The sequence below is a fragment of the Nyctereutes procyonoides genome, unplaced genomic scaffold (genome assembly GCF_905146905.1).
Source record: "Nyctereutes procyonoides isolate TBG_1078 unplaced genomic scaffold, NYPRO_anot_genome, whole genome shotgun sequence".
Classification (NCBI taxonomy): domain Eukaryota; kingdom Metazoa; phylum Chordata; class Mammalia; order Carnivora; family Canidae; genus Nyctereutes; species Nyctereutes procyonoides.
The window spans coordinates 18,956,212-18,968,583 of record NW_026575048.1 but is presented as its reverse complement, the minus strand read 5'-3'; the positions used below and the strand labels follow the sequence as shown (position 1 = coordinate 18,968,583).

Below are 12,372 nucleotides of genomic sequence, written 5' to 3'. Positions count from 1 at the left end.
TGGATTTGAAGTTAAACAATAAATAAGAGATTGCATGTATATCAGCATACTTTTTGACATTTCTTTCTGGACTCATCTCACATTCTAATTTTTTCCTTATCAGATGACCTACTTTTAGTAGAAAGAACCACCATGTGAATAATGAATTGCAAGAATCAGAGTTTTGGTCTGGGTTCTGCCACCACATTGGACCTTGGATTTCTTGGACCAATCTAGTCCCTTCCGGTTTAAAATTTCTATAATTCTATCTTTGCCTAGACTATGCTAAGTCTCCCTAATGGGCCATAAATAGCATCACAGCCATTTGGCAGCAGCAACTAGAACCGAGATTCATCCTTCCATTCATTTACTTCTTTGGCGATTCATTGAACATCTACTCTCCCTGCCAGACCACTGTGCTAAGCAATAGAGAAACTAAAAAAGTCACAGTTGGCTCAGTCAAGGAACTTGCTATTTAAAAAGTAAGGCAGCTAGGTAAGCAAGCATCTGTAAGACAGGGTGGTAAGTGCTTATGATTGGGAGTGGTCAAGGAAGGCTTCCCAGAGGAGACGCTTCAGAGAGGAGGAACAGGAATGAGGCAGTTGAACAAAAGATATTGGTTGAGACAGAGGATACAGGCTTACAAGGCCTAGTAAGAAAAGAGAGGAAGGTATGTACTCTTTCTTGGAACTTAAGTTTTTACAGCTGGGACAATGAGAACTGGAGAGAAGGGGAAGTGGAATGAGGAATCTAACTTTGGACAAGTTGCACTGGGGATGATAGTGGAAAGAAAATTCAAGTATGTCTGTCATGAGGCAGCTGCAAACAAGAACTATATGATCTGGTTAGAGCTACATAAGAGAATCATCAGCATGAAGAGGTCACTGAAGACACAGGAGTAGAAGAGATTACTTAAGAAGAATGGGTGGAGTAGCATGTTTATTGTAGTTCACAGAAGAGGGAGCTACAGATTGGCTTTAAGAAATTCATGAGGGATCCCTGGGTGGTGCAGCGGTTTAGCGCCTGCCTTTGGCCCAGGTGCGATCCTGGAGACCTGGGATCGAATCCCACGTCGGGCTCCCGGTGCATGGAGCCTGCTTCTCCCTCTGCCTATGTCTCTGCCTCTCTCTCTCTCTCTCTCTCTCTCTCTCTCTCTCTGTGTGACTATCATAAATAAATAAAAATTAAAAAAAAAAGAAATTCATGAAATGGGTACAAAATCTTGTAAAAATTTCCATCATATTTACTTTAAATATCACCTTGGTATAAAATAAATTTTATTATTATTTTTTTAAAGATTTCATTTATTTCATGAGACATACAGAAAGAGAGAGGCAGAGACATAGGCAGAGGGAGAAGCAGGCCCCATGCAGGGAGCTCAATGCTGGACTCAACCCCGGGACTCCAGGATCACGCCCTGAGCCAAAGGCAGACGTGCTTAACTGCTGAGCCACTCAGGCATCTCTAAAACAAGTTTAAATGTCTAATTCTGTTCATGTGCACTCATCATTATGGCCTGATAATCTAGAAAAAGTTTTGGTCTTAAGAAATAAAAGAAAGCAAACTGCCATTACTATTACCTACATGTTTCATTTACTTTGGGCCTCTACTAAGCTAAAAGATGCCAAAGCAAAGGACTAAAGCTAAGTTAATAAATTCAACCTTGGTTTTACTATGATCAATTAACACAACAAATTTTTTGTGGAAAGGGCCAGATAGCAATTATTTTTGATTCTGCAGACCATAAGGTTTCTAGTACAACCGAACTCCATGTATGACGCCAACCTCATACGACAATACATAAACTAATGAGGATGACTGTGTTACAATAAAACTTCATTTACAAAAGTTGAAACTTCTCCAGAACTTGAATTTGTACTGACAGAAACCTGGTCTTGAGGTTTTCTACCAGGTTGTTGATAATGTTGGAATGAGTTTATAACTTAGATTAATGGAAGAAATTAAAAACACTGCCTCTTTATTTTTATTTTTTAATTTTTTAAAAGACTTTATTTATTTATTCATGAGAGAGACAGAGAGAGAGAGGCAAAGACAGAAGCAGGCTCCATTCAGGGAGCCCGATGTGGGACTCGATCCCGGGACCCCAAGATCACGCCCTGAGTAGAAGGCAGGTGCCAAACCGCTGAGCCACCCAGGGATCCCCAACACTGCCTCTTTATTTTTATTTTTATTTTTTTTAAATTTTTTTTTTAATTTATTTATTTATGATAGTCACAAAGAGAGAGAGAGAGAGAGAGAGAGAGGCAGAGACACAGGCAGAGGGAGAAGCAGGCTCCATGCACCGGGAGCCCGATATGGGATTTGATCCCGGGTCTCCAGGATCGCGCCCTGGGCCAAAGGCAGGCGCCAAACCGCTGCGCCCCCAGGGATCCCAACACTGCCTCTTTAAATGTTCTTTTGCTCTCCAGAAAAACTGACAACTTCTCCCCCTATTATTTTGAAGTAGTTCATGGAAGAACTACAAGCTCTGTCATTTTATTTCAATTTGCAACTGGATGAAACAATTACTCTTTTCATTGCACCCAGCTTCTAGGTCTTGTTTGTAATAGGAATGCTGACTTCATCAATGATGAATTCTTATTTTGTGAAAAGTATTTTCTGTTAATCTAAATTTGGACTAGAAGAAAAATCCAGGTACCAAATCGAGTGCTTACTATGGGTAGCAACACATCCAGTTATGCTGCCTAGAGAAGAAGTAAGCTCCACCCACTCATGATCTCAATCATTGTGTACACTGACATGGCAACAGATCAAAGACTAGACCCACAACTCTGAAAGAAATCTTGTCAACTCCACTGGAAATCGGGTTCTGAAGTACTGCTTTTCTAGGTGGCTTTGTCAAGAAACAAGCGCAGGACAGGAAATTTTTGGCTCTCCAGAGAAGAGGTGTTGAAGAACATGACTGAAAATGGACAGAAGTATTGTTTCTATTTTTATTTTTTTAGGAGAAAAGAATCCTTGGGCAATTTACTAATGTTTGGCTTACTCACAGCTACTTCTTTTTTGCCAATGAATGAGATAAACCTTTTGATTTAAGCCTCTGTAATCAATATTCTGAATGCTACTAAGATTATATCTGCTGTCTGGGCTAAGTTGCCATTTTGGAAGAGGAACAGAGAACCAGGTAACTAAATAAGTATTCTAATTTTGGAGGAAGTACTTCTGCAGGCTAGAATAAAGTGAAAAGGCCTTGTCAAGTTCTCTGCATACAGAAAATCGTAAGACACATGAAAGTGGCCTTCAAAAGGTTCAGACAATATTATAATTACAATATGGATTTATAACCCTTTTCTTGCCATACAGATAGAGTCAGTGATATAAACCAGCCAAAGATGACTTCATTGTCTTGAGGACAAAGGAACTGATTGACATAATTTTGTGTAAAAGGTCTTAGAGAATTCTGGTGTCTGACACAAGTCTCCCTAGATAATTTAATTTAATAGTCAAAGATTTTAGCACTTGTTGCCACCAGAATGAAAGTCTAAATTGATTTGGCTGTCAAAGTTGATAAGTGTATTGCTATGTAAAAAATCTCTATATAACCTCAACATTTTATTTAAGTCAAATAGCAGGCTTCTCATGGAAATTCGTTTTTAGGCAGTCTTATAATTTGCTTTTTCTTTGACTTATAAAATGAAGGGATTTATTTCAATTTTCCCCCCAGGAATCTGCCATTAATTTTGCAACAAAATTTGATTAAACATCATGGATTAATCAAATGTGCTTTATTATCACTACCCATTAAAATCTGAAAGTGATAGAAGCAAAATTTAAAAGGATATCATCACCTAGGACAAAGAAAATGGAAGAGAGACAATGCAAACAAAAGATTAAAAAGAAAAACAACCTCTGGAAGCCAGAAGTTCCTGATATTGCAGAGGAATAGCTTACAACTTAAGCAGGTAGGAGTGCTGAGACTCTGTAAAGCTCGATTATCCCTATATTAACTATTGAAAACAAAGTGTCCAACATAATGAAAAAACTGTATGCACATTTTGAGTTAATATACTTCAACCCATTGTCTGAAGTGGACTTTCATGAGATTCTTATAGGGATCCATGATAGAAAGTAAGAAAGTAAGAGAATATACTCTGTAGATAAAATGCTCAAAATTTTAGAATCACACAAGTCCTTCTAGATTTTCTAATTAATCATCTCAGCTATCAGTGAGTGGTAAGCCTCGACCACTTACCCATTAACTGGCAAGAGAGGAGTCTGGAGCCCGATCTCCTGACTCCCATGACAGCATCTTTTCTCTTCAGTACATTGCCTCACTGTTAGTGCACTAAGACACACACAAACCTGTATACTTATGATGGAGGACAGAGTGCAATCCTCATACCTGATCCTGGATACTGGAAGACATTTTGCTGCATCTGAGGATTGATTCCAGTGCCAAATTGTCCTCCCATGTTTCCTGCCATGCCTCTGTTCACCATGCTGTTGCGGTTGGCCAAGGTTGACTCAGGATTTGCCGCCAGTTGTGAAAATGGGCTGGTTGAAGCAGGTGGGGTTCCTGGGTTTGTACCATAGCTTGGTGGGTAGGGAAATTGCTGCGGAGCACCCTGAGGAAGACGGGGGTTCCCCATTTGAACTGGCAGTCCAGATGAGGGAGGGAGGTTGTTCCCAAAGCTTTGCTGCCTCATCAGCATGGCTCTTTGCTGCTGAATTAGCTGTCTCTGTCGGTGCTGCTGGCTGTACAACTCCCGCTGGCGTTGTGCCAACATTTGGGCATTCAGGGGTGGCTGCAAGGAAGAAAATAAATCCTCACTTATTAATATTGTTATCATTGCCACCTATTTTGGAAAGCTTACAGGATAAAGCCTAGTAGCTTGGGGCAACAAAATACGTAGCAATTATCACTATGACTTCAATCTTATATCGGACATTAGGTTGTTAGGAGACTTTTTTTTCATTTCCCCAAAATTTACTGTTTCTTAGTTTCCCCCTTTTCTCATTGATATCATTGATTCCACTTTACTTAAATGAATAAAATGTGATTATAGTTCATCTTAATTTTCTTCAATATACTTTCCTGCATTTTCCAAATCATTGATAATGAACACGCATTATCTTCACAATTAGAAAAACCTACAAATACCATTTAAAAAGGAAGAATCAGAAATCCAGGATCCAATGCTAAACAAATTGTTACTTGAAAAAATAATTATAAACCAAATAATAAACCGAAATAAATGGAACCAGCTATTTTTTTTAAAAAAGATTTATTTTAGAGAGAGAGAGAGAGAGAGAGAGAGAGCATGAGCAAGGGGACAGGCAGAGGGAGAGGGAAAGAGAGGGAGAGAAGCAGACTCCCTGCTAAGTGCACGGCTAGATACAAGGCTTGATCCCATAACCCTGAGATCATGACCTGAGTCAGATGCTTAAATGACTGAGCTACCCAGGGGCCCCGGAACCATCTATTTTTATATCATTGTTGTAGTAAAGACTACTCCAGGCATTAGAGTATGTGTTTTAATAGTAAAATACTAGGAATGACAAAAGTGGCAGTAAAATTAGATTACAATCACTTTTTGGTGTAACTTGTAAAGCAACATGGCGTATCAATAAAGCCTTTCTCAGAAAATTTCAATTCAGATTGAGGAACTGATCAAAGTATATAGCTCCTTTAAAATTATACTTGCCAAGTAGATATAGTCCAATCTAAACGAAAATGTGACATATAACTTTTTAATAGAAATCATCTTTATGTGAATGACAAAAGTGAGGTCTTGTTTCCTTATGACCTAATTTCCCTTGCATGAGCCAATCACAGAGATTTTTAAGACAGGGAAACCCAAGTATGGATCCATGAAGATACCGATATCTGCTGCTTAACAGTAGATTCATTTCGCCTTTTTCTTTTCTTTAGAAAGAGAGAGAGCAAGCGGGAGTGGGGCTAGGAAAGGGAGAGAGAAGCCTAACATGGGGCTCAATCCCAGGACTCCGAGATCATGACCTGAGCTGAAACCAAGAGCTGTATGCTTAACCGATGAGCCACGGAGGTGTCCCATTAACAGTAGTTTCTGTCAATATTTATCCTTTTGGTTACAGTTGGCTTCCTGTATTTGCCTCGAATCCATCTAGGTACATTTTATGGAGAAAAGAAAAGTTTTTTGTGAGTCATGTCTAAAATTCCTCATCTCTCAAAAATCTGTGTCACCTTGGTTAAGAAAACATGAAAAAGTGGTTGAAGCAAAAATACTGAGCTATGTGTAGAAATTAAGCAGGGAGTGAGTATTAGACAAGTCTTAGAAGGCTACCCAGTTTATTATGTTTAAAGTTCAAGGGGGGTGGCGCCTGGGTGGCTCAGTGGTTGAGCGTCTGCCCTTGGCTCAGGTTGTGGTTCCGGGGCCCTGGAATTGAGTCCCATATTAGGCTCCCCACAGGGAGCCTGCTTCTCCCTCTGCTTATGTCTCTGCCTATCTCTGTGTGTCTCTCATGAATAAATAAATAAAATCTTAAAAAAAAAGTTCCAATGGCCCTGGGTTCATGTACAAGGTTTGTTAAAATATATAAAAAACAGACTCAGACTGAGGAGAGAACACAAGGTAGTTAAGATAACTCAGCAATGTGACTGGGTTTTGATCAGGTTTCAGGTACCATTCACATAGTTTCTTACCTAGGCATCTTATTACTGGTCCTTTTCAGGATAGCAGTAAGAGTATTATACTGATTCACCTGGTATCTAATAGCAATGACAACAATACCAATAAAATGAAAAGGACCCTTGGTTTTAGATCAAATATCAGGAAGGGGTATCACAAGTTGATTATAAATTCATTCTAAAAAAGAGCTGTGTTACTAACTTAGAAGATCAATTCACAGACCATTTTGGAAACTCAAGTCAACACTTTAAGAAACACAACTTGGGTTAGAGAAGTACTAACAATGTCTGGTTTTCTCATATTACCTGAGGTGTAATTTGCTGTTGCATGCCTGATCTCATATTGATGCCAACAGGAGCGTTTGCTGCAAACTGGTTCAAGATAGCTTGGCGATTTTGGTGGATCAACTAAAGAAAAAAGAAACAATGGGATATCATATTTCTACATATAAACATATACTTTGGCTCTTATAGAGTAACACAAACTTTTTACTAATTATTATCAAGTTTTAGTATTACAGGTTTATTATTTCCCATGTTTATTTGCCAAAAGGTTAGCAGTTCCTAACACTTCTCAAATATTTCCTGCCTACAGAATACGAAATAGGACAGAGCATTTAAAAGCAGAATCCATACACATGTGCATATGTGTGTGTGTGTGCATACACATATAGGTATATACACATGTACATACATATATTGTACTTTTATTTTTTATTTTTTTAGGTAGGTTCCACACCAAGCATGGACCCCAATGTGGAGCTTGAACCCATGACCCTGAGAATAAGACCTGGGCTGAGATCAAGAATCAGACACTTAACCGACTGAGCCACTCTGGCACCCCCACATATCATACTCTTAAAATCATGCTAATACTCAGTTATTTCAGATAAATACAATAATGGTGAGAAAAGAAATCAGCCCCACATCTTAAACTATTGTGAATATAAAAGTAAGTATACAATAGGGCACATTCTACAAAGGTCTGGAAGATGAATGGAAAAGTTGAGGTACTTCTCACTTGGAAGCTGTCAGATGAGTACATATTTGGGGAAATCCAACATGATTTTATTCGCTGGAGAGAATTATGTAAGTAACAAATGGTTTGAGAAAATAGGCTATTTATTTAACTAGAAGAAGTAATTACTTCAGACCAGCACTTCCCAAATTGGTGTTCTAAAGAACACTGTTCTGCAGGATATTAATAGATGTGCCAGGAAAATAGCATGCTGTGCTGTATTAAGTATTGGAAATGATGGGTTACACAAGGTGAAACAGATTTCTTTACTGCAGTAATTCTGAGCCTTTAATTGGCCAAAGCACACTGTGGATCTTCAAGAAGGGGATATACTATGCAACTTGTTTTCATGAGCCTTTTTTTCCTGACATCTAGCCATTAACATTTATCTCCTAGATAAATACAATCTTGTATGGAACACTAGTTTGGAAGATGGTGTCTGTATCAAGCTTAGGGTTCCAGGTCATAGGCATGCCTTAACTTCATCAGGTAATAAAACAAACAACGTGAGAAGTGATATTTCCTGATATAGCTTACAGAATTTCTTGCTCAATAAATTGATGTGAATAAACTGTTCAGAGAGATAATAAAAACAATATCAATACTATTTTGTGTTTATATGGTACTTTATAAGATAAAATGTTAAATACTATCCATATATTTTAACATATTTTATATTTTAGTATATTTAATATATTTTAATATGAGATATAAACTAGAAAGACTGAAAGTTTTATAAGAGAATCCAAACTGCTGTGAACAGTGATTAAATCTTCCATCTCTAAACAGCTCAATTCTTAATTCTGGTTTCATTAATTTTCTGACTCCCGTTAGATCAGAAAGCAAACTATTTTGGCAGGAAAAGCTCACTGTAATATAAACATAAAAATGAAAAGTTTCAGGCATTTGTGGCATAGGATAAAACATTTGGAATCACCTTAAAAATGGAGATACAAACATTATAGTTTTAATTTTTTATTTTATTTATTTTTTAAAGATTTTATTTATTTATTCATGAGAGAGAGAGAGAGAGAGAGAGAGAGAGAGAGGCAGGCAGAGACAGGCAGAGGGAGAAGCAGGCTCCATGCAGGGAGCCCAATGTGGACTTGATCCTGGGTCTCCAGGATCACACCCTGGGCCGAAGGCAGGTGCTAAACCACTGAGCCACCCAGAGATCCCGAACATTATAGTTTTAAAAGTCAAGGGATTCTTAAGTAAAAAAAATCTACATACTTCTTAAATTCTACAGACCACAGACAGTAGTTTAAAAAAAGCCATTAATTTTACAAAGATTTATCAAAAAATTAAGTGTATGCAAGATACTACATAAAGTTTGAAGGCTACAGAGGTGAGCAAATCTCTGTCCTCTGGGAATTTCTGTTCAGTGTCAGAGGCCAATACAGAAGGGCGTCACCAACAAGTGTTATACTTGAATTTCCAGAGACATTCACAACACTTAGCCTAGAGCATGAAAGCAGAGACCAAGAACACGAGTGTGCTCAATGGGACTTGAAAGATGAGAATGCCGGGTGGCAAGAAGGATGATAGAGCTAACTTGAGGCAGAAAGTACAGCAAGTCTATAAACAGAAGACAAGGCAATGCAGACAGGGGAAAATACATTAAACATAGCGATAAAGAGAAGTTAACATTGCCAGGGGAGCGGGAGTTGGGTTTCCAAACTTACAACTTTATATATTCTTTAAATTGTGAGATGATGTGTTAATGAAATGGGTGAGGACAGAGGAAAGATGCTTGAGAAGTAGTAAAAATGAGAAAATAACCTCAGGAAATAAATCACAACCTTAGAAAACAAACAAGCTATTTTTAGAAGCAGAAGAAATTATTCTAAATACCAGTAATCTACAAGCACTTTCCATTAAAGAAAAATGGATCTATTTATGCTCTTAAAATAATTCTTTTCCTTTTCCTCTCTTCTCACTCTGTGTACAACCTAACACTGTGTACAGTTATCTCACTCTGACCTGCCTCTTTGATTACTAAAATGCTACCCGTTATCTAGCAAGCAAATCAAGTTCTATTCTTCCAAGGAAGTCTTCGCAAAAGGATCACTGTATCCTTTAACTCCTTGGAAATTTTGACTTTTGGTCAGTGGGAGAAGAGAGGTCAGGAATCCTCAGAGCTGGGGACATAAATTCAAAAGTCTATAAAGGCCAGGTCAAAAGGCTTGCATTATAAGAGGAAATGTGGGGCTGTGTCCAGTGGAACACTAGAAACTCAGCCTACACATATAAAACACACACATTGTGTTTAAGATGGCTGACATTTTGTCTGCTAAATGGATTTTTTTTCAGTGCCAGAAGTGCTTCCACAGGAAACCCAAAAGATAATTATCTAGCCTAGAGGTTCTGAACCAGGGATGATTCTGCCCCACAAGAGAAATTTAGCAATGCCTGAAGCCACTTTTGGCTGTCACAACTTGGAGAAAAGTTGCTACTGGTATCTTATGGGTAAAGGTCAGGGATGTTGTTAAACATTCTTAAATGAATGGGAAAGCCCCCATAGCTAGAATTATATGTCCCAAAATGTCAATGCTGCCAAGATCGAAAACCCTGATTTAGCCACTGTGTAAATTCTTTTTTTTTTAAAGATTTTATTTATTTATTCATGAGAGACAGAGAGAGAGAGAGAGAGAGAGAGAGAGAGAGAGAGAGAGAGAGGCAGAGACACAGGCAGAGGGAGAAGCAGGCTCCATGCAGGGAGCCTGACGTGGGACTTGATCCCGGAACTCCAGGATCATGCCCTGAGTTGAAAGTAGATGCTTAATTGCTGAGCCACCCAGATGTCCCCACTGTGTAAATTCTTGACAAGAGGTTCGTTCATTCATTCATATGAGAGAGAGAGAGAGAAAGAAAGAAAAAGTGTATGGGAAGGAGAGGAAGAAAGAATCTAAAGCAGACTTCATGCTGAATGCAGATCCCCATTGCAGCGCTTGATCCCACAACCACGAGATCATGACCTGAGCCAAAACCAAGAGCTGGCCACTTATCTGACTGAGCCACCCAAACACCCAGACAAAGTGTTCTTTTAAAGAAGGTATTCTTCGGGATCCCTGGGTGGCGCAGCGGTTTGGCGCCTGCCTTTGGCCCAGGGCGCGATCCTGGAGACCCGGGATCGAATCCCACATCGGGCTCCCGGTGCATGGAGCCTGCTTCTCCCTCTGCCTATGTCTCTGCGCCTCTCTCTCTCTCTCTCTGTGACTATCATAAATAAATAAAAATTAAAAAAAAAAAAGCTATTCTTCTATCAGGCAGTTTTCATTGCCAGAATTCTAGAAGTGAAATTTGTTTCCCTGTATTTTCTGTCCTTGTTGTGGTTCTACTTTCTGGTCACTTCTATGCTCTCTAATACATAAAACATAATCAATGTTTTATGGTTCTTGTACCCAGATCCATATACTTTCTTTAGTACTTTAATACATAACACATGTGGACTTGACTTGCTTTAAGATGGATAAGTATATCACATTTCTTTATTTATTTCAAATGTTACTCCCTTTTCATATAGTCTTGAGAGTATGAAGACCCTGGCTGGAGAAGAATATAAAACTAGAACAGAATAATCACATCTTTTATGAGCCAATGTTGTACAATTTTCTATAAGCAGCAGGTGTACTCATTCTTGCTGTTGTCCTTTTCTAAAATAGAACTTCGGGAATTCTTTATTGGTATCATGGATATATTTGAGACTTTGCTTATTTGAGATGTAAGCAGACACTACACCTAAAGGCTGTATTACAACTTTGTAGTTCTTCTTAATCACCTTCATTTTTGCTGTTCTGTAAAAATCTAAACAAATGAATCCCCACTAGTTTCCTAGGGTGTTTTCCTTACCCCGTTCCCCAACTGGGGATTATTCATAACTATAATCAAATTTAAAATCTTAGAATCTTGGGCACCTGGGTGGCTCAATGGTTGAGCATCTGCCTTTGGCTCAGGTTGTGATCCTGGGGTCTTGGGATTGAGTCTCACATTGGGCTCCCCGCAGGAAGTCTGCTTCTCCCTCTGCCTATGTCTCTGCCTCTCTCTGGGTGTCTCTCAAGAATAAATAAATAAAATCTTTAAAAGATACCTTAGGATATTTTTACTCTTTGTGTACCACATTCCAGTCAATGAGATATACCTAAGGTGAAGAAATGTTTTTAAACCGAACTTCTTAAAATCCATCAAAAAGAAAGCAGATCTGAGTTGGTCCCTTTCTTTTTTTCCAGTCATCAGCACTGTCCTAAATTCCTGCCTATGAGATGCTTTAGATCTGTGTTTGGCAAGAGGGAAGGGGGAATGAAAGGATATGACCAACAACTAAACAGCTGATACCAATCTAGCAAGGAAAGTATATTATGAACACCATGTTATGAATCTGATGTATTCTGGATAGTTATCCTTTGTCAGTTTCACAGAGTTGCAAATATCTTCCCTGAGTCTATCTATCGTTTGTCTTTTAATCTTGTTTATGGTATCTTTTATCTACTAAGTTTTAAATTTTAAGGCAAACATCAACCGCTTCCCTTATGCCCCTTTTTAAAGGGCCACAGTAATCTTCTCATATTCACATTTAGATCATCAAAATATCTAGAATTTATTTTTGTGTATAGTATGAGATAAGGAATCTAATTTTTTTTCCTCTGATGGACAGCCAAATGTACTAGTATTTATTATACATGCCATTCTTTCTCCACTGATGTCACCTCTGTACCTTAAGTCTTTATATATGTCTGGGTGTGTCTCT

The 12,372-nt window shown here is 38.4% G+C and overlaps 1 protein-coding gene across 9 annotated transcripts in view; it reads right to left on the bottom strand.

The window, feature by feature from the left end:
* The window catches only part of NCOA1 (nuclear receptor coactivator 1), a 245,257-nt gene that overhangs the window by 20,764 nt on the left and 212,121 nt on the right, over window positions 1-12,372 (bottom strand). For all 9 annotated transcript variants that reach the window (XM_055327207.1, XM_055327201.1, XM_055327209.1 and 6 more), the window contains 2 exons: window positions 6,914-7,015; window positions 4,343-4,745 (listed from right to left, as the gene is read on the bottom strand). In XM_055327207.1, coding sequence (XP_055183182.1) covers window positions 4,343-4,745; window positions 6,914-7,015 — 505 coding nt within the window. The remainder of the gene's footprint in view (window positions 1-4,342; window positions 4,746-6,913; window positions 7,016-12,372) is intronic.